General features: G+C 41.7%; 1 protein-coding gene across 18 annotated transcripts in view; it reads left to right on the forward strand.

The window, feature by feature from the left end:
- NRXN1 (neurexin 1) overlaps positions 1-23292 on the forward strand; it is a 1052009-nt gene that overhangs the window by 500003 nt on the left and 528714 nt on the right. For all 18 annotated transcript variants that reach the window (XM_080686544.1, XM_080686543.1, XM_080686548.1 and 15 more), the window contains 2 exons: positions 3010-3391; positions 4730-4920. In XM_080686544.1, coding sequence (XP_080542670.1) covers positions 3010-3391; positions 4730-4920 — 573 coding nt within the window. The remainder of the gene's footprint in view (positions 1-3009; positions 3392-4729; positions 4921-23292) is intronic.

Here is a 23292-nt window from a genome sequence, read left to right on the forward strand (position 1 = left end):
TGAGGGACAGTGAACTGGCCCCCTATTTAAAAAGTTTGAGGACCCCTGATTTAGATATTGAGATTTTTATGTAAACACACCATCCAGGTGGGTGTTTTTCTATAGAAAATTGTCATCCATCTGCTATACCCAGACACTTTGATCAGAGGCATTCTGCTCATTTTAAATTATTCTGCCCAGTAACTCTTTAGAAAAGACTGGATTTTTAAATCGTTGGAGCCTTTAAAAAATTCCTCCTTTAATGCCCTTAACTTTTTTCTTAATATATGTGTATAAGAATAGAGGTGGCTACATTGTATATAGATGATTAAATACTGAAATAAATTCTGAGGAAAAAAAGAGTTTTTAAAAGGCAGCCGTTAATGTTTTCTTAGTCAGTGGATAATGGCTTTGAGGTGCTAATTCTCTCCCTAGAGCAGGCGTATCCGCCATTACTGTCAATGCAATTTATATCTGCTTATTAAACAAAGAATAGGCTCTTGAACGAGGGCCATAATGATTTTCCTTGTAATTGGGCCATGGTGGCTCCCCACTGTTTTTTTTATTTATGCTCTGCATACATATCCTATTCCTTTGAAAAGAAAACAGACATTAGGTTCTATTTTTAATCACTGAACTTCTCAGTCATCCTAAACAAAATGTGTTTCACTATTTCAGAGCTGCCAAGATCTTGTGGGGATAATATTTAATTTCAAGCATTAGGAATATTTTTTTCTGGATATTTCTCTATCATTTGGCTTGTTAATGGAATTTTTAAGAAGAAATATGACAATTTCAGGATTGGGGTGGGTTCACTGATTTAAAACTCAGATTTTAATATCATGAAAAAAATAAAAATCAATACAAGCCCAAGTGATTTTAAGCTTTTTATGTTTTTTATTTTATATGGCTTGTTAATTCAATGTTACTGGTATCCCTAGAGCTTTATATTTGACAATTATTAAAGGCTCATTTGATTTGCCACCAAAGAGAGCTTTCCATAGAGTAGTGTGGAGGTCATTGAACAAGAAGAACTGAAGAAGGAGAAAGAAATGATATCATACAAGAAACCAGAATTGCTAAGGTTTAATTATGTTTTTGCAGTAGATAAACAAGCAGGAGACATGGTGGGGAGGAAGGAGGAGGACTGGCAACTATATACAGTGGTATTTTCAGCTTTAAAAAAAGTTTGCAGAGAGCGGATTTGAAAAAAACAATGACTGATAAGAAAACACACCCAGGGTGACAGGGCAGTTGTTACCAGGATCAAGGACTAGTAATCAGGTGTGAAAATGAAGTAGAGTCAAATTCAGGTTAGGGGCGAGATTTGTACACCAGTAAATTTATAAGCATCAAAATCAATTAAGTATGTAGACAATTTTTCTTGCACAACAAAGAGTATGCCTTTTATATTTTACTTACAGGCATTTCCTGAAAATGCCACCTAATATTTTACTGTCTTAACTAAAGAAATGGAAATCTGTCCAGCTGGTTGAAGGAGACCCACATAGGTGGTTATTCCATCTTCATTACACCTGGGGGAAGGTCCAGTGAATTTTCTCAGGGTTTGATACTGGGATTGGATCTAATTAGTGCATTTATTAATATCATGGATGATGGGATAGTGTAAGCTTAATAAATTTTTCAATTATGCCGAATTGAATAGTGAAGTTAGTACCCAGAAGAACTTGATTGCAATTGTAACGACCTTTTTGATTTTCAGAAGAATGCAAATGTCAGTTTAATTAGACAACAACAAGATGCTGGGAGTGAGTCATAGCAAAGATAAGGTACTTTATATTGTGTCTTAAAAAAATAAGCTTACATCTTTTTTTATGTAGTTTATCTTCAACCCTGAAGGTAGGTGCGATTATCACTCTGGAGGTAAAGTGATACTAGGTTGGCTTTCAAAGGGGTTGACAGAGAAATGTGGCAGGATGAAGAGGGATGGGGGATGAATTGAAGAGTGAATCACCATATAAATATGCAACCAAGCTTCATATGTTTAGTGATTATAACTTTGGTAATGTGGACTACTTTTACTGGTATTCTCAAAATTGGACATACCTTGAATTTGTGCTCAATTTCGATTTCCAAAACATAAGTGCAAGGAAAATGGCATCGATTATGGAAATTATTCAGCACAGAAAAAAGAAGGTGAAAATGACATACTTCAAACACATTTTCATGGTTCATTATTGGAAAAATAGTCAGTAGCTTTTCATTATTTTAATTGGTGATAAGAAAATATGCAGTCACATTATTTTCTTTTTAAGAACATTTCTTATACAGGAAAACATCACTATGAAGCTGGAATACATCACTTTCTACTGGGCTGATTTAGGACAATCATTGTCTCTAACCCCTTCTCCTGTCTTCTTTCCCTCCTTCCTTCTTTCCTTCTTCCTTCCCTCCTTCCTTCTTTCCTTCTTTTCTCCTTTCCTTCCTCCCTCTCTTCCTCCTTCCCTTTCCTCCCTAGCTTTCTCTCTTACTTCCTTTTCTTTTCTCTCTCTCCATTCCTCTTAAACTTTCTTTCTCCCTTCCTCCATTACTCACTTCCTTTTTTTCTGCTACTTTTAAAAATATATATTTTTTTTATTGATTTCAGAGAGAGGAAAGGAGGGGAAGAGAAAGGTAGAAAGATCAATGATGAGAATCATTGATAGGCTGCCTCCTGCACACCCCCTACTGGCCCGCAAGCCAGGCATGTGCCCTGAACTGTAACCTCCTGATTCATAGGTTGATGCTCAACCACTGAGCCATGGGCTCTTCTACTTTTTAAAACTCTGTAACTTTGTCTAATGAGGACAATTTTTATTAAGGCTAAAATTTGGACAGAGAGAAACCTGACCTAAGTAAGTTGTATTATGTGTTTCAGCCTTGCCCTTTAACATCATTTCTATTATTTTACTATATATAATTGAATATCAAAGAGGTATTTGGATTCTTGTATCCTAAAATATGATGTTGTTATAAATTGAAAGTGCCTTTCAGATATGGAAAATAATAATGCATAATTCTCTCATTTAGGTCAAATGGCGGGCGATCATACCAGACTAGAGTTTCATAACATAGAGACTGGCATCATCACCGAACGGCGGTATCTGTCTTCTGTCCCCTCCAACTTCATTGGACACCTTCAGAGCCTGACATTTAATGGAATGGCATACATTGACTTGTGTAAAAATGGTGACATAGATTACTGTGAGCTCAATGCCAGGTTTGGCTTCCGGAACATTATAGCAGACCCTGTTACCTTCAAGACCAAATCGAGCTATGTTGCCTTAGCTACATTGCAAGCCTACACTTCTATGCATCTTTTTTTCCAGTTCAAGACAACATCCCTAGATGGACTAATTCTATATAACAGTGGGGATGGAAATGACTTTATTGTGGTTGAATTAGTTAAAGGGTGAGTATATGACAGTCTAATGACAAATGAAACTTTGGGGAAATGGGCCTCCATTTCCAAAAATATACCTTAAGCAAAATGTATTGGCTTACAAGGTCATGGGCAGGAGTATACAAATAATATATTCATTTAAATTATTTAAGTGTCTTACAAATTAATAGGGGTATTCTGTAGTCTTTTACACCTACATTTCCATATATGAGATATTATATGAGATATAAATAACATCAAGTTCTAATTTATGCTATGCATTCCATAAATCTTACATTTCAAATGTGGATTGCCTTACTATTACTAAGCACACAATAGTTCTACAAAATAATTCCTACAAATTTGTAGGCTAATTTGTGCTATGTTAAATAGATAATTCAAGTAATCAGGCTCCTTCAATTTTACAAAATCCCATTTAACTCAAGTTGAATTCTATGTCCAAGCTCCTTGAAGAATTTAGAAAGATTTTTGTGAAATTTCCTTGAAAGTGTGATAAAAGTTTTATATAATTTAATTAATATGGGTATTCATTCAGTGACTATTATTGCATATTTACAATGGGCTAGATAATGTGCGAGGAAATATGTGTGTTTCTTGCTACCCCATGCATATGTCAGATTCCACCAACCCCAAGGCACACATATGCAAGTACTCAATCTGAGGGGCTGTAGGTGAACACATAGATAGAAAAGAAGCACTGTGAAAATTTTTCTAAGATGATCATGTGCAAAGGCTTAGTGTTTAGGGAAAATATGAAATGTATGAGACATGGAGTGGATATTAGAGCTGAGACTGAAGGATGAGTCCACCTTTCCATAGAGAAGCAGGCATTCAAGGTGGAGGGGAAAGCAGTGCAAGAAGCTGAGAAGAATTACCAGTTCATTGTGGTTAGCAAAGGCTGGAGGGACTGGTGAAAGAGGGAATGATATATACTTTCCAAAATCATTTGGTCTGGCCCTGCCAAGACATTAGGGGTGAAGCAATTAAATGTTTGACCAAATATAGCAAGCTGATTTTAAACTTGATAATTTTGTATGACCCATGAATGATCTTATAAATATCCAAATGGCCCTTGGCAGAAATAAAAGGTTCCCCACCCCTGGTGTAGAACCTAATTTAAAATATATTTTTTTCATTATTCTTTATAGTGAAAATAAAGAATCTGCCTTACTGACACAGAATAGTGTTTCCTTCTCATTAGCTGAGGTTTTATACAAGTCACTCACATGACTTGTAGAAAGGACAGAGTCACCTGAAAGAAAAATTATCCTCTTGTTGTATCGAGTTTGACTCCATAAAAACGTTCAAAAAGCGATGGCATTTTCCTACTGTCCTTTCTCCCCCCAGGTACTTACATTACGTGTTTGACTTGGGAAATGGTGCTAACCTCATCAAAGGGAGTTCAAATAAACCTCTCAATGACAATCAGTGGCACAACGTGATGATATCAAGGGACACCAGCAATCTCCACACTGTAAAGATTGACACGAAAATCACAACGCAAATCACCGCCGGAGCCAGGAACTTGGACCTCAAGAGTAAGTGCACCGTGTCAGAGCAGCGGACATGAACCCCATGGTCGCCACTCACCTGGCAGAGCATGTGTGTGTGTGTGTGTGTGTGTGTGTGTGTGTGTGTGTGTGTGTGTGTACCTTCTGCAAATACCAGAATTTCATTATTTCATTTCCTGCATATAATTAATAATACAACACACAAGCTTCTGTTCCCTCTTTAATGTGGCAGAAACATGCATTTTTAATAGCAGTTCAAAACATGCAACACCTAAGAATGCATGCATGATTAAATTTTAAAGGGTGAGAGGAATGTATTTGTTTCCATATTATAAAGAAAAATAGGCATTTGCAAGTTTCCGTAGTCCCAACAGTTTGCAATCAATGTGGAGTCAAGGTAAACAGATACCTAAGGAGTTTCTTCAAGAGCTTATTAGTTTTCTTTCCTTGGTGAGATGTCCTAAATACGTACAGCTCCTCTGACCAACCGGGGTCTGAACCTGGCTTATGCCTTTGTGCCTCCAACAGTGAATCCTCCCACCACACATGCACCAGTGGGAATGTTTCTTTTACGAGCTTCTAACAAAGTCTTAGCAGACATTTTCTTTCCTTACTGATACTTGATTTCTCCAAGTAAGCAATACAAACATCTTAGAAAATATGTCAATAATAGGAAAAAAGTAACAGGTTTCTATCTCAGCGGGCTTTTGTTAATTACTAAGAACATATCTACCGATCCCACCACATCTTTTATAATATATTTTTATTGATTCCATTGAGAGGAAGGAAGAGGGAGAGAGAGATAGAAACATCAATGATGAGAATCATTGATAGGCTGCCTCCTGTACACCTCTCACTGGGGATCAAGCCCGGAACCTGGGCATGTGTTGTGGTTCATAGGTCGATACTCAACCACTAAGCCAGGCCAGCCAGGTGATCCCATCACATTTAACATGACAACCAGCATTGGATGAGGTATCATTAGCATTTTATTAAGCAGGTAAGAAACCTGAGCTTGGAATGACTTGCTCAGGGATAAAAATACTGGTACAATTGAGCAAAGACACATCCCCAGTTTTAACCCAGGCCCCTCTGTTGCTGCTTCTTCCCTGTCCTGGGTGCATTCCATAGTCCTACAGGGACCCTCGTGCTCACATTTTTACTTGGCAAGAGGTGTTCATTTGTACTGATGTGATCTTTCCCTTTGATTCAAAGACAATATACATGGGGCGGTTAGGGAACTGGAAAGAGAAAATCCAACAGAAGTCTTTCTGGAGAAAAGTCCTCTTTCTAAATCAGATAAAAGAAGAAAGAAAAGTGTTTCACTTTCTGTAATCGCAGAACTTATTTATAATCACCCAACACCTAAAATATGTGGTAACGGCTGTCTCCCTCTCTCAGAGTGGCCTCTTTTTAACTTCAGAGACATCTTGTTTGTGCCCTTAAATCTAGTAGCTTAGCTCAAAAGGTAAAATGCAATTCAAAGGAAATGCTGCTTAACAGGCCAACCCTCTTTCTTGTCCCTGACTGAAGTGAATGGAGGGCATTTTCTGCCCCTGATTTTTTTGCGCCCCCGATGTCCACAGCAGGCTCAGGCAGTAATTGTGCAGGGAAAGGGAGAGATCGTGACACTGAGTGTGCTGGCCAAGTCGGCCACCAGCTCAAAGCCAAATGCTGTCCTGTTTGTGTAGGGAGGGACCTCAGGAAGCATGAATGAGCCTCACTAGAAACTGGGCACTGTGTCAGGGACTAAAACGGCTGGAAAAGAGCAGTTCAAGGTGGGCTGAAGTATGTGACCTGCACAGACCTGCCCAGCAAGGGCACAGAGAAGCAGTGCCAGGTAGTGGGTAATGTCTCATCAGACAAGTAGGGCACTGTCTCTGAGACACATCGTTTCTCCTTCCTACCTAGATGCCTACTGCAATCGGGGGGCTTATTCATGTAGGACCGTCTATATGAACTCTCCACTCGGAGCAGCACTGCTGTCTTCCGTGCCAGTCATGAAGGATTCAGCCATGCCAATCTGTCTTGGGCAGCTTTGATTTTATGCCTTTTTTTTTTTTTTTTTTTTTTTGCCTAAGAGCTGTATTCTTATAGGGTTAAAAGAAAATCATCAGATTTATTCTACACTCTCCTTAAAGTCACTTTAGTTCTTCTCAAAGTGCAGTCAACCAACTTAACCCCATCGGAGTCACGTGGTGGGATTTACTCAATGCAGAGTCACGGGCCCCACCTCAGACAGACTAAGATTGATGTGCAGGGAACAGGTGTCCGAATTTTTAAAGAGCACTCACGAATCTAGACCCTGTGTTTTTCAAAGTCCAGAAAGAATGCAGTACCTATGTTGAGGCCAAATTTAACTCACTTTTTAATTTTAGTAAAAATCATGGCTTTGCCTTTTTTTCCCTAACAATTTTACTTTTGTTTTGTTTTGTTTTGTTTGACCAGTCCTGTGCTGAGATGATATTGGATGCCTGGGGATCATGAAAAGTATTTCTCATGTTACCATCCCTTAAAAAGACACTAGAGGGCAGCATATGGCCACAATACTTGCCATCGGGGATTCAGGAGGGGGAAACCTCAACAGGCTCTTTTTGTGCTAGGAAGCAGAATTTCTTTGTTTCTCCACCCTCCCAGATCCCAGTTAGCCTTCTAATAATGCATGGTTTCGCCTGTGGCTCTGTTTCATTATATACATTGGACCTGACAGTAGAAATTTGAAAGCTAGAGAACATGTATCCCAATCCCTACCTTGACTTTGAAGGAGATGGTCAGAAATGGGCAGCAGTCGAATGATCTTTCTCTGAAAAAGAGAATGCTATGCAGGTGACCTTGTTCAAATTATGTTTCATGACACTGCCGGGTTCTCAGGGGAGGTGTGTCTCTCCCTGCTGACACAGTTTTGCTTTCATCTTTATTTCCCAGCTGTTTGTGTTCTATTCCCTCTGGCTATTATGTACAAGCTGCAACATGCAATGAAAAGAGCAGCATAAATTTGCTCTCTGGAATGAATTCTAGCACAGCTGTACATTCATTGTGGGGCTTTTGAGTCCTGCCCCCTTCAGAGAGATAAAGGGTTGGTGTAACGCCTCCTCATGTTCCTTCTCTTTTTCCTATAGTTGGCAAATGTGTATGTTTGTATGTGGTTGTATATGGGAAGGAGCTGATATTTATTGATTTCCTATGAAATGCTAAGGAGATTTAAATCAGGTTATTTTATTTAATCCTAGCCATTACCCAGGGACTTGAATTAAGGTCAGTCTTATTCATTCATGAATCTAGTTCAAGAACAAAGAGAGGGAGGAAAGATTGTCTCTGACCTCCATCTTCCATAGGTATCTTTCTTTATATCATTACTTGTTTATCCTTCAGCAAATTGAGGACAATTTACTTGATGGGGTACAAAAAAAAAAAAAAAAAAGATTTCCAGGTGACTGGGATTCAGTGCCCTCAGGTGGCCACTTAGCAAAACTACCTAAAAGTGAATATTTCATTTATAGGCCACACATAGGTCAGCGCAGGCTGAGCTTTGCCCTTTGTTCTTCCTCTCAGACCCCAAATTTCTTGCCCCTAAGGGCTTTACGCAGCTCTCCCTCTGTCCCCTATCTTATCTCTTCCCACTTCCCACCCAAACTAGGACTTTTATCTATTCATTAACCTTCCTTTTATCCCTCCTCAAATCTACCTTTCCCTAATCAGAGAGGGCCCAACCAGGGGTTTCCTTTCAAATACATTCTACTTCTAAGCAAAGATTAGACAGCCGTGGGCAAACTACGGCCCTCGGGCTGGATCCGGCCCGTTCGGCTGTTCTATCCGGCCCGTGGAGCCGAAAGAACGGAGGGTTCTCTTGCTCTCCCCTCCGCTCCTTTACTTTGAATTTATATTAGTTCACACAAACACTCCATCCATGCTTTTGTTCCGGCCCTCAGTCCAGTTTAAGAACCCATTGTGGCCCTCGAGTCAAAAAGTTTGCCCACCCCTGGTAGAAGGTAAAGGCAGGGGAGGACCTCCCTTCCAGGATGTAGCCTGTGTGAGTTTGTTTTTGTTTTGTTTTTTATTTTATTTTTGTTTTTGTTTTCAAATTGAAGACAAGAACCTCCACCAGCAAAGGAGTTATGATTCCCTTTGTAGCGCTGGTCTGGAGCCAAACCTGCAGTATTTCTGAGCTCTGGCTGCAGTATTCCTGTTCTTTCCAACTTGATCTCACACTTGTCTCCATTACTCAGCTACCTACTCACTCAATCCTGAGCATAACCCCTGTGTTCCCATTGTCTACCTTTTACTGTTGCTATTTGATAAGTCATTGCTGTGGTACTTGAGCCATCCAGAGGACACCCAAGTCCTGGCCGTGTCTAAGCATGCCCAAGCTTTGTCTGTTCAGCCACATGCCATCTGATCCCTCATTTGCTCAAATAAGAAACTTTAAAAGAACAGTCTGACTTCGAGCTTAGCCTTAAAGCAGGAGGTGGCACTGAAAATGGAAGCAAGCTCCTGTTGTCCTGTTGGTTAGGCAATCATTAGTAGATTGATTGATTGATCTATTGATTTTTAGTTTGTAAGGGAAAGAGATTTACTCCCATAGCTTCAGTTAATGAGAGATTATTTTAAGGATCCATTAGGAAGAAAGACAAATCCTTTTAGCTGCTGAGCCATGAGGTCACACAGCAAATAAGAACTTTGTTCTAATAGTCATACTGGCATCTCAAGAAAAATCCTCTTAGGTGCTCCCTTGGCATATCCCCCATACATCTTCCTACCGTTCTTCCCACTCCCACTGGGATCATTTCTCTCTCTTCTCTGCTTCTGGCTCCTTCTACCTTGCCTTCTTCCCACTCATGGCTCCTACCTATGGCTTTTGTTCCTGTGTGGGTCCCCACTTCTGCCGACTCTCCTCTTCGGCTCACGTTCAAATTCCCCAGAGTGAGTGGACCCGCCTGGAACACAGCTTCATGGGCTTTGCCCTGCAGCTGTTGCTCAGGCTCACTTCCTCAGGCCAAGCAGCTGTAAACACAGAGGTAGATTTGCAATGTATAAAATGGGAACTTGAAAGATGATTTCTAGAAAAGCAGGCTGGGCTGGAAGGCTCCCCTTAGCTTCTCAGAGGGTAGCAGGGTGATTTGGTGATTTGTGTATTTAGAAAGGCTCTCCATGTGGTGCCTGATGGTGAGGATGGCCTGGAGACCCCCAACACCTGGGGGCCTACTTGCAAGGCCCAAGAAAAGGACCAGAAGCACAATCCATATTTGTGGGGCAAAGACCACAGGGAGATATAAAGGAAAGCCCCATGCATGTTTCTTCACTCAGATTTGGAAGGCTGTTCCCTGAGTCCGCTGGTGTCCCTCCTCGTCTTTGAAGTATCGCTTGGTTTTCTTTGGTCTTCTGCAACAAAGAGAGGAGGAATTATGGGGTTTTGAGTAGGAGAGTGGAGTTTATGATGCACTTTAGAATCATTTCTTAGACTTCTGTATAGAGAATGGGCTGAGGCTGGTGGGGAAAGAGATCACTTTGGAGGCAATCATCATGTATGGACCATAAAAGTAAGACTTGACATTTTTGTTACTCCTTTCCCACACAAGCATTGAAAGACACTTAGAGATATGAAACTTGTTTCTCTCCTGCCTTCTCCATTGAGTTCCCAGGTTTTGCAGGACTCAGTCTCAATCTGTTATCTTTACTATAATTCCTTTGTCAGTTCATTTTAATCCCTCTTACCCCCACCCCCAATGAGGTGTTATTTTCTTTCCATGCCCAGTTGTCTTGACCCAATGTTAACATTTGTCTTGTCTTGGAAGTTCTTTCTTCTGCTTCCCCACAACCCCTGGACCAGCTTATCCAACTGCAGCAGAGTTCAAGTTCTTTATTCCCTAAAAGCACTTCAAAAAAATTCCTTTACCCTTTGTGATTGTTCTGGAATCTCTTCTACAGTAGCCATAGTTTTCCATGTTTAGTATTTTCAACTCCCTCGAAATCTGTTATTTGAAATTTCTCTTTCCACCTTTGATCATTGATCTTGAAGACAATCTGGTATGATCCATTCCTTTTACAAACAAGAGGAATATGCTCAGGCAGCTAGTTAGTGTTTTATATCTAGTCTTTAATTCCCAGTTCAACAATATTTACAATAGACCAGGGAAAACAAGCTTTTTTTTTTTTGCTCTCATTAACCTCAATTAACTACTAGTGACAGCCTGGAGCAACATTCTGAAATCTGAGACCTTCTATGGACTCACTGGAGAAGACTATTCCCATGGCCAGCCATAGGTGCAAGATGGAGACTGTAGGTCATCTACCAGCTTTTCACTTCGGGTGCAGGTTTGATGGCCCTGAACCTTCCCATTCCTAGTTGTTTAGGTGAAGGTGACACAGGTGTTTAAAGCCCTGATGCTGGTTTCTGCTCAACCACAAAATTGGCTAATCTCTGACAGTCTCAGGCCTTGGCTTGTGTGTCAACAAATAGGTAAGGGAGGTCATGCACCAGGAAAGATAGCTTTCCTCAGTCCTCCCACAGGGATGTGTAGGCTCCTGGAAACCTGAACCCAGTGCTCAAATGCCTTTCAGATGTGGTACCAATTTACCATGACACAGTGGGGCAGGGAGTGATTAGATGAGCTGATCTCATAAAGCTGGTGGTATTTAGGGTGTGGAGAAGCAAGTGCCTGCAGGTGCTCAGAGTTGGGTTCTTAAGGGTCAGGTCACTTCTCGAGAGATCTCAGCCTTTTCATAGCTGGGTCTTCAGTGCACGTCCCTCTTCAGGGACTGCCAAGGGTGAAGCTGAACGGTCTTCCCAGAGGTTGAGCTTCTCCGGATGTCAGAGCCACCTGGGAAAGCAAGCCTGGCAAAGTCTCTCTCACTCCAGAACGTAAGTCTCATGGTTTGCTTGGTTCTCAGACCTTCCTTTTTTTTTTTTTTTTTTTCTGAAGGGAGAATTAGACAAAGGTCTTTGGGGTACAAGAAGCATAAACCCATTCAGACTAACTTAAGTAAAAGGGGGGGGGGGAAAGAGGCAGGGTATAGCATTCAAGGGCTCAAGGGCAAGAGAGCAAATTTTTAGTCTGTGCAACATAAAAGCATCTTTGCCTCTGTTCGTCTCCATGGGGGCTGGGTGCTGCCTTCTCTCAGCTTCCCAATGAGCATCCCCTCATTCTTCTCCCTCTCTGCACAATGTGAAAGCTTTCTCTGTTTTCTGGCAAACAATCACTGGCAAACTTGGCCTCCCCAGACCTGGCTTTCCACCTCCGACCAATTCAGAGACCCAAGAGATACTCACTTGAGTTTAGGAATCCTAGTGCCAAATTCTTGGGAGAGTAAATTTGGTTGGAACACATGTTATCCCTGTGGCCGGGAAAGGAATATATGGCCGCTCTGGATTTGTTTGAAGAAATAAACAGGACACTTGAGATATAATGGAGCCATCAAAGGAACCAAAGGTGATCTTTAAACTGCTATGCAAAAATCAGGGGGTTGGGTTTCCTTGCCCTGGGGCAGCGGTTGGAGGTAGCTGCTACCATCATCAAGACAGTGGAAAACTAGGCATTGCATGGAACCAAATGTTCAGTAGACTAAACTCATCAATGTTCGGGCGAACAAAATTATGTTGTGGGTGGAGACCGAGACTGTGTTGATCTGGGCTTACAGGCAGCACTTGGGACACAAAAGCCCGAGGCAGAAATCAGAGGCTCGCTGAAAATCATGAAAAACACGAGGTGTTTATTTTTTGTGGAATTGGAAAGGATCAAACCAGGCTCCTCTAGATCTGGAAAGGCCAAAGGGGCCTGGCTGACTCTGAGTAAGGTTATCGTTGATGATTACAGATCCCAAATGTAAGTTTCACTGTTATTTCTGGCAGTTGTTAAATTTAGATTGGCTTTGGTAGTAATACAATTGTCACCCCCTTTCACTGTGACTCAGAGGAAAACTAGCTTCTACCCTGAACCTGCACAATTCCTCCTGAGCCATGGGGTTAACATTGAAATAGACTGGAAACTAGGTGGGCTTAGCCCCAATGCTATAGAGATGCTCCAAAGCCCATTTTGCCATATTTACTCCTATAGGAAAGCAGGTTTTTGATGGCACAGAGCTGCTGTTGGTTCACTGTTTTCACTGGGGGGTACTTCCAGTGCTACTGCAGGAGAACATTAGGTCAGTCAGGCTTTCTTGTTAATGCCACATTCATGTGGTTTTCTAATTCTGCTTTTAAAAAAGACCCTATCTTGGTCTTTGCAATTAATGATTGTGTTTTGTCTTAAGAATGCATTGTAATTAAGACAAAGGGCTAAACAGACTTGGCTGAAATACCATCTCTATTTTATGTGTCTTTAGGCAAGGTAGGTACACCACCATCATCTGCAGCATCTACCTTTACTAAGCATTAGCTAAGATGTACAGAGATCACCTCTTTCATTTTCATGACAGAGTGGTAGGATGGCTGTACTTAGGTCCACAATACAGATGATGAAACAAAAGTAAGGCTTAGGGAGGTTCAGCGTCTCCCCTTTTAGGTAATGATGGTAATATTAAATAGTAATAATATGTATTTTAACCATTTCTGAGGTCTTGTCACATCCCACACACTATTATAAATAGTTTACACCTGGGATCTCATTGCATTCTCCCAAGGAGGCAGGAGCTCAGCCAGTGTGTTCTTGGACGCTCAAGAGTTCATAACCAGGGCAGGCTCATAAGGCCCACCTGCCCATAACAGCTGTTGGCGATGTTGTTCTCCCCATAGCTACGCTGGCACAGGACAGCGGATCTGGTAGTCTCAGGATTTTTTGGAGGTTACTTATTAACATTCCTAGCCCAGCTGTACAATGTCCTCACTCCCCACTCCCACCCCACACACTGCTTACATCTCCCATCGCTGGTTTTTCCCAGGGAGTTCAGGGATTTTTAAAAAGACCTAGTACTAATGTACTATATCTACTTTTGGCATGTATACATTTAACATGAATGATTCCATCTATTTTTGAGAAACTTGATGGTCTGTGACATAATTATTTGTACACTTGCTGGGACGCAAGTTTGAATCATGCAGTGATGGCCATATGCAGAACTGAGTATCTTTATGAGAGAGATTGTCTTGTGGCCTGGCATCTGTCTTTGTTCTCTATTCAGAGTTACATTATAATAAATTACCTTCATTATTGTCATAATCATTATATTTAACTCAATGAATAATGTTATTTATTGACTATCTATAGGTCAGACACCGTGTTAAGGGCTCAAATGTGATATTGTTAAAGACATATGATGTTTGAATCTAATCAAGCTACAATATTTTTACCTCAAACCATCACTTTAAAATATATTTTGTTGAGGTATTTGTATCATATACCAGTTTAAGGAAATGTTTGGGCTCATTGTGTAGTCCTTTTACTTTATAAAACAACTGCAATTCAAAAATTTTAAAAACTGTCCGATCTAAGCTACTAATTAATCAAAACTGAAATTTGGGGTGGGAGTCTGTTTGGGCCAGTCACAGGCAGGAACAGGGGCACTTCAGCTTTGTCCCTTCCTGTTGCGGTCTTCCCACAGCTTAGCGACTAGACTAGATGACATTCTGTTCAGACTCCTGGTCTGACAGATCCTCAAGTTCACTCTTCCTTTCCTGGTGCGCTCCTGGGTTCATCCAAGGTTCTTCTGCTGGGACCGCCTGTCCTTAAGCCCATGGAGTGGTTATGCCCTCTCTTCCTTCCACCAGCCTCACTGATGGGGTCTGCTCCACCCAGGCAGGCCTGCCTGGCTTGCTCTCCTTGCAGTCGGGGCCCATGTCTGCCCATGAGCAATGCTCGTACATTGTGTGTCTCACCAGCCCTGAGAGCCTTGGAACTGCAGCCCATTCCCAATGCTTTCATTTTTACTGTACTCTTCTGTGCAAACTTTCTTAATATGTCAGGCACTAGTCCTGTATCCCCCAACTGCAGGAAACAAAGCAGGTTTTCCAGGAGACCTGAGAGCCTTCTCACTAAGCTTGGGGCTAGGTTGTAATCTCACATTTATTGCAGAGTAAGACCTACCTATGCCTAAAAATATTCTTGGACATCTTTCTTTCCAATTTCTGACCCCCTTTATTGTTATGAAGATGATGTCCTTAATATAACTGAAAGGCTCAAGGTCTGAGAACCAGTATCTATACTAATAAAAGCTTAGGTGGCCCTCACACCCTTGCGCCCTCGTGCAATGCCCTCACGTTGTCACAAGATGGCCGCCACAAGATCGCCACTACAAGATGGCTGGCACGGGAGGGCAGTTGGGGGTGAACAGGCCTAGCAGGAGAGGGCAGTTGGGGGTGAATAGGCTAGCAGGGGAGGGCAGTTGGGGGCCATGAGGCCGATAGGGGAGGGCAGTTGGAGGTGACCAGGCTAGCAGGGGAGGGCAGTTGGGGGCAACCAGGCCAGCAGGGGATGATAGTTGGGGGCCATTGGGCTGGCAGGGGAGGGCAGTTGGGGGCGATTGGGCTGGCAGTGGAGCAGTTAGGGGACAATCAGGCTGGCAGGTAGAAGCGGTAAGGGGCAATCAGGCAGAGAGGCAGGCGAGTGGTTAGGAGCCAGCAGTCCCAGATTGTGAGAGGGATGTCCGACGGCCAGTTTTCCCAGATTGGAGAGGGTGCAGGCTGGGCTGAGGGACACCCCACAGTGCATGAATTTCGTGCACTGGGCCTCTAGTTTTATCATATCCTTTATAAATTTTGCATTTAGGTATCTGTCTAAGACTCACATTATCTCATATCTGTAGTGCTGGCACTTTGGTCAGAACTTCAATTCTGATATTCTGTCACAAGTTGGTCTGTTAATCTTTACAATAATTAAATGAGTGAGCTATTAATGCTCATATATTATAGATGAGAAAATGGAGACGCCAAAAAGCTGAGTTGTCTACAAATAGAATTTGAACTCAAGTCTGTAGAAGCATTTAAATACTACTATATATATTTGCCAACATATTAGAAGGGGTTTCTTATGATTATCTAGAGTAAAAGATAGTATGTATTTTAATCTTAGGGAAAATGTCAGGTAATAAAATGCATTTTCTCCTCCATATACAGACTGGGGCAAAAGTGGGTTGACAGTTTTTCTTATGGAAAATAATACAGTAATTGATAAATATTACTAGAATAAAATGTGTTTCATGTACTCACAATTGTAAGACTACTTTCTCCCCACCCTAGAAGTTCTTCAAACTTCTGTATTGCTATGGTGTATGGTGCTGAAAATTTCACTTTGGTAATTGCAAAAGAATTGGATATTTCTATTTTCACTTTCCACATGCTCCACCCTTCCCTATGCTTTGCACAGAGCCTGTACATTGGTTCTATATCCTTAGCCCCCGAAGTCTTCCTCAAATACTACAGCCCCAAATTTTAATTGCTCAATGTCCTCAATATGTAGTTTATAGAACATATACATTTATAGGTGCTTAAAACAGGCCCAGACAAGTATAGCACTTGGTGGAATGATTGAAGATTGGCCAATCAATCAATCAGTCATCAGCTTGTGCCAGAGGACTATTTGCCAGTCCATTCAACTGCTGGAGCCCTCCATTTCCCTAGTCTTCAAGGAAAGTTGCCCACACCTCCCTGCTGTTAACTATTAGCTTTTCTCCTTAAGAATAATTTAAATAGTGGAAGAACAAAGTATTTGGAGACATGCCTAAGGGAATAACACCATTCCAGGGGGGCCTCATGACCTCATTGAGAATATTCTATCCTTCAGGCACAGAAGGAATTCTTTCTTTGGAAAAAAAATACAGAAAAGTTTAAGTATTTAAGAAATAAGAATTTTCTTCAACTTAGTGAAGCTCATGATATTTTAGAAGTTTTCTGTCAATTTTGTAAAGTTTTTGTGTGCTTTGTACCTTACCGTTCTTTCAAGCTGTCCAGGAAACTGCTGAGGGCTTTGCCCTCTTATCCTATATATCTGAGCTGAGAGCAGGTGCCATTTTTATAACCTGCATTAAAGAGGCCATTATTATGGGAAAGAGCTGGTCTTTTATACTTTCCATATACACCACCAGGGCTTCCCCACCCAGAATAAACATTCCTTTGTTTTAAAATAGAAAAATTAAATTTGGGAAAATAAGAAAGAAAAAAAAGCCAAATAGTTATCTTGAGCTACTTAAAATCTCAGGGCAGATGAACAGGTTTGCATAGGTCTGCTTACTGGACCCATAGTTATAAGTCATTTTTAATTTCTTTTTTTTTTAATATTTTTATTGATTTCAGAGAGGAAGGGGGGGGGAGAGAGAGAGAGAGAGAGAGAGAGAGAAACATCAATGATGAGAGAGAATCATTGATTGGCTGCCTCGCAACCCAGGCATGTGCCCTTGACTGGAATCGAACCCGGGACCCTTCCGTCTTCAGGCCGATGCTCTATCCACTGAGCCAAACCAGCGAAGGCCCATTTTTAATTTCAGGAACAGTCATTTCTAAACTCCTCCACCAATTCTATTTCTGTCATTTAGATGGTTTTTAGTAAAAATAGGCAGTGTGGTGCAGTAGGAAAAGAGGTAGCCTGGGAGTGGGAAGCTGGCGTGGCAGTGTTTTTTCTCCTAGTTCCATGGTTAGCAAACTGCGGCTTGCGAGCCACATGCGGCTCTTTGGCCTCTTGAGTGTGGCTCTTCCACAAAATACCATGGCCTGGGTGAGTCTATTTTGAAGAAGTGGCATTAGAAGAAGTTTAAGTTTAAAAAATTTGTCTCTCAAAAGAAATTTCAATCATTTTACTGTTGATATTTGGTTCTGTTGACTAATGAGTTTGCCGACCACTGTGGTTGTATTGCCTTGCACAGGCTACTTATCTTTCCAGAAGGATGGTTTGCTCACTTGCATGGTGAGGATCATGATAACTTCCTGCCTGTTGTGAAGAGTTGGGATGAGGATTAAATGGAACGAAAAAAGGCAAAGCACCATTCAAACTTAGACACTGTGCATATGTAAGGTGTAACAGTACCTGTGAGCTCAAGAACCTCTGAGTTGCGTGCAGTCCCAGGGAGAGGATAATGACGCCTGAAATGGTGACAGTATTGTAGGCTGCTAAAGGATGTTGGAGGCATCTAATCTGGCTGCCACTTGCATAGGGAATAAAGGAAAACAAATAAAAATATTTGAACCCCTTTTAACCGAAAGGTAGATTTGCAAAGCCATGAGATGAAGTTAGCTGGGCGTGGATTTATATGCCTGGACTCCTCGCCCATCTACCACAGTGTCACTGTCATAGTGCATTTAAAAGAAGGTGGGTTGCTGCATACACCTCCACAGTAATTTTATTTTATTATTTCCCATTTAACATGTCCACCAGCTTTCCCTCACAGCATGTTGGCCAAACACACAAACAAAATCTGTCTTCATGTTGTGAGTTTTATAACCGTACTATTAAAAAAGGTCTTCTTTTGGGGCAATTTTATTTAAAATGTATCAGCTCCAAACAGAAATTTCAGAATATCAAAAGCATTTTTCTGTCCTGCCCAGAAACATAATGTCAATATTAACTCTCAAAGGCTCACTATAGGAAAACATTAAGGTCTGAATTCCAACTGATTGGAGTCCCCCACCTGTTCACACACTGGTATCAGGTTGGGCAAAGGATGAATGTAGGTGTCCTACTTATCTCTTTGTGGGAGGCAATTGAGAAGTAGCTGCCATATCTAAAAATCAAATTTGGGAGTCTTAAGAATTCTACCCACTTGAATTTTGATACCTAATACTTACAGCTATGGAAGCATATTGATGTTTTCTTCATGAGATTACTAAAGATGGAGATGAGCCCCCAACCCCAGTTTTGTCCCAGGAATCTGTGTTATTTTGCTTGGACTTCTGCGAATGTTTATCACAGTTACCTTCCTCCATCGACAATGGTACTCCTAAACATTTCTACATTTTGTACTAGTGAAGCTCTACAAATTTGCTACTTGCCACTTAGAGTATACAGTGTGTAACCCAGTGTAAATTAAGCAAGAATTATCATAGTTGTAGAAGACCTGGGCTTGGATCAGACCCTGCCATCTTCTGGTACTATAGCCTTGAACCATAGTGTCTTTATGGTATTACTAGAGGCCCGGTGCACGAAATTTGTGCATGGGGGTGGGGAGTGTCCCTCAGCCCAGCCTGCACCCTCTCCAATCTGGGACCCCTTGAGGGATGTCCGACTGCCCGTTTAGGCCCGATCCTGGTAGGATTGGGCAGTCGGACATTCCTCTCACAATCCAGGACTGCTGGCTCCCAACTGCTTGCCTGCCTGCCTTCCTGATTGCCCCTAACTGCTTCTGCCTGCCAGCCTGATCACCCCCTAACCCAGCCGTGGGCAAACTACAGCCCGCGGGCCGGATCCAGCAGTTCTATCCAGTTCTCTTGCTCTCCCCTCCGCTCCTTTACTTTGAATTTATATTAGTTCACACAAACACTCCATCCATGCTTTTGTTCCAGCCCTCCAGTCCAGTTTAAGAACCCATTGTGGCCCTTGAGTCAAAAAGTTTGCCCACCCCTGCCCTAACCACTCCCCTGCCAGCCTGATTGATGCCTAACTGCTCCCCTGCCAGCCTATTTGCCCCTAACTGCCCTCCCCTACAGGCCTGGTCCCCCTCAACTGCCCTTCCCTGCAGGCCCCGTCGCCCCCAACTTCCCTCCTCTGCCACCCTGGTCACCCCTAACTTCCCTCCCTGGTAGGCTTGATCACCCCCAACTGCCCTCCCTTGCAGGCCTGGTCCCTCCCAACTGCCCTCCCCTGCTGGCCTGATCGCCCACAACTGCCCTCCCTTGCAGGCCTGGTCCCTCCCAAATGCCCTCCCCTGCTGGCCATCTTGTGGTGGCCATCTTGTGTCCACATGGGGGCAGCCATCTTGTGTGTTGGAGTGATGGTCAATTTTCATATTACTCTTTTATTATATAGGATTGAGGCCTGGTGCACGGGTGGGGGCTAGCTGGTTTGCCCTGAAGGGTGTCCCAGATCAGGGTGGGGGTTCCCTTGGGGCATGGGGCGGCCTGGGTGAGGGGCCTGTGGTGGTTTGCAGACTGGCCACGCCCCCCGGCAACCCAAGCAGAGGCCCTGGTATCTGGGATTTATTTATCTTCTATAATTGAAACTTTGGGCCAGCCAGGGTGTGCAGAAAGCTTGCCTTCCTCCATTTCCAGGGAAACCCAAGCCTCCTGCTGGCTCCGTGGCTACAGCCATCTTGGTTGGGTTAATTTGCATACTCACTCCTGATTGGCTGGTGGGCGTGGCTTGTGGGTGTAGCAGAATGGTGGTTAATTTGCATATTATTCTTTTATTAGATAGGATGGCCTTGAACCATAGTGCACCAGGTGAATACCAAATGAAATGCTACATGTGCCAGTGCTTGGTAAAGTTGAGAATACTACACCAATGTGTACTGTTGTAATAATAAAGCCAGAGCTGTCTTTTCTGGTTTTGACCAAGGCAGTTCTTGACACTGATTACCAAAAAGTCAAAGCATGGGGGAGGTTCGCTCTCACTCAGGGCTCTATACATAGAAATTCAGCTACCTCAGTGATTTTTGTGAGATGTAAAGTCTTTTTAGCACAAACAATATACTATTACTCTTGGGTGTGGGAGCCTGTAGGACCAGGAAGACTATGGTTGGCAAGGAACTAAAAGGTAGTCTTTTAACTGCAGAAGACTCATGAAGAGGTTCTCAGTTATCACATATTGATACCATTCACTACTTCTATCTTTGTCTGCCTCTCTCTACAAATAAATGCAATGTGTGCCAGTTAAAATTTGTCATGAATTATTCTATCAGAATGGGAAAAAATGCCACTGCATTGAATTTTTTTAATGAACTGTATGATGTTCAAGAGAGGGGTCAGTAGAAATATTTCCCACAATTAACTTTATTATTTATTGAGAGTAGGAAACCAGGCATAAAAAGAGTGGTGTAACCCATAAACACCTTCAGTATGCCCTTACTGTTTAAGTGATTAATTATTGCTTGCAACATGCTGATTTATCCACTTATTCAATGAGAACAAGTAATCATTGAGTCCCTACTAATTGAAAATGAGAATATAGTGATGCTTAGCTCTTAATTTATTTTTTTTTAGGAATTTATAGAATAATGGGAAGATAAGACAGCCACACAAAGAACTAGGAAATAAATGGTAATTGCCAGAAAAGAGGTTCAAACATTACGTGCATTCAAAGGTCATACTTGCCTATGACTGGGGAAACAAATACATTAACAAGGAAGAATATCGGTGGAGTCCCCCAAACTGGATAGGGTTTTGAAATGGAAGATTGGAAGAGAAAAGGTGTTCATGATGGAAGTAATATGTATAGTAAAGAATGATGAAGTGACATGAACATGCAGTATTGGAAAAATACAGTTTGACTAAAGATGAGGGTATAGGGAGGGGATTGATGTTACCTTAACTCTCTGCCAGGCTAAAGTCATCGGAGAAAGATTGTTCAAAGTTTAGGGACAGTGACTGAGGCTGGATAATTCAAAATCTTGAACACTGCTAACTTCAGGCTTTATTTAGAAGAGAGAGGAAGAAATCAGACACAGTGGGAAGACTGATAATGGTGTTGATGAGGAGGATGGATGAAGGCAGCGACGCCAGATCACAAGTTATTGGATGAAAGGTGTACAAGGGGAAAAGGAGACAAGTACTGGAAAAGGAAATGAGAATAGAAAAGACGAATGTCAGAAGTATTGGCAATAGTTTGAATGGAAGCTCTGAGATACAGAATGAAGTTAAAAATAATTTTGAACTTTCCTTTTGGGTATCAGGGAGACTAGAAATGTGATTATTATGAAACAGGAAAGTCTGGGCATAGTTCTCCAGCAAGGGGAAAGATGATGGTTTGATTTTAGACTGAACTTAGAAAGCCCGACAAGCCTAAAAATGATTCACAGGCATCGCCTACAGAAGCAAACACAGGTAGTTCCAGGATTAAACCCTTACTGTACTGAGGAAGACGAAGGTATATAAAAGCTAGAGAATAAATAATAAATCAAACTGGTCACCACCGAGCATCTCTTCAACAAAGAGTTTCTAAAACTTACCTGACTTTTTTCATAGAGATCTATAAAAGATACAGCTCTTATATCTTAGAACAAAACATCTAGTTGCATTGCCAGCTTTGACTTCAATATTGAATATTTCCTGTGCTTTGAACTCAGACGTGGTTTTGGATAGGGTTTGCTGTTCAATCCCATGTGTGGTTTGTTTTAAAAGTTTCCATTTATCTACTCGTAGGCTCAACTGTATTAGAGAAATATTAATGACTCCCATGCTTTTGCTTTCAGTAATTTAATATCATTTACTTATGCAATCATAGGAAATAGTGACTCCGACTTTCTTCCAGGAAAAAAAAAAAAAAAAAAGTAAGTGATTGTTTGTTCTCCAGGGGTTATAGATGATTTTTCTCCTATCTAACAGGGCACACCTATCATACAACAAGGTTTAAATTTTAAGTATCTGCCTCCCAAAGAAATGCTATATTAAGGTATATGGTCAAGATCTGATCTGCAGGTGTTCATTTGTAGATATGCAATAAACGATTGACATTAAAGGCGATATAAATTTGGAGGCATAGTTTTATTTGTTCCCTGGGTTAAGGGGATACATTTTTACTGAAGAATAGCTCTTAGAAACCATTCCAGCCTGTGTGTACTTATTCTACTAGCCCAGTGGTCGGCAAACTACGGCTCGCAAGCCACATGCAACTCTTTGGCCCCTTGAGTGTGGCTCTTCCACAAAATACCACGGCCTGGGTGGTTCAACTTTGAAGAAGTGGTGTTAGAAGTTTAAGTTTAAAAAATTTGGCTCTCAAAAGAAATTTCAATCGTTGTACTGTTGATATTTGGCTCTGTTGACTAATGAGTTTGCCAACCACTGTACTAACCAATCATAAGAATTGAGAGAAAAGTTAGAGTTGTCTCCATATTTGCTGTCCAAAGTCCAGTGCTCACATATCAAAGCCTCCACAATTGTACTTTCTCAGGTCCAGCCAGAATGAAAGGGAGGCAGTGTGTATTGCTTACTTCAGCTTTTTTTTTTCAAGTGCCACTTACAAGAAATTACTGGAGCCTCACATCTCCCTGCAGTTTTAGTTACCCAAATCTACAAAGCATTTGTCCTTTATAAATATGCTGTTTTTTAAATTGGAATGAAAGCGAGATGTTTAAGAGGCACCAAAAATCCATGTGAATAAACAGGAAAGCTGAGTCTAAGAACTAATTATACCCTGATACTTGCATCCTGCTGCTGCAAGGTGGACGTCGGAGCCCTTGCTCTAATTGCTTATGCCCCCTGTTTTAGGAGAAGAGAAAACCTCTTTCACCACTTCATCTGCTTTTGGTTGATGGCTCCCAAGCCATGCCTCACAGCCCCACCATCTTTTCCCTAAGTTCCCAGTTTATATCATCTCATGCCAATAGGGT

This window comes from Plecotus auritus, assembly GCF_963455305.1.
Source record: "Plecotus auritus genome assembly, chromosome: 8".
NCBI lineage: Eukaryota > Metazoa > Chordata > Mammalia > Chiroptera > Vespertilionidae > Plecotus > Plecotus auritus.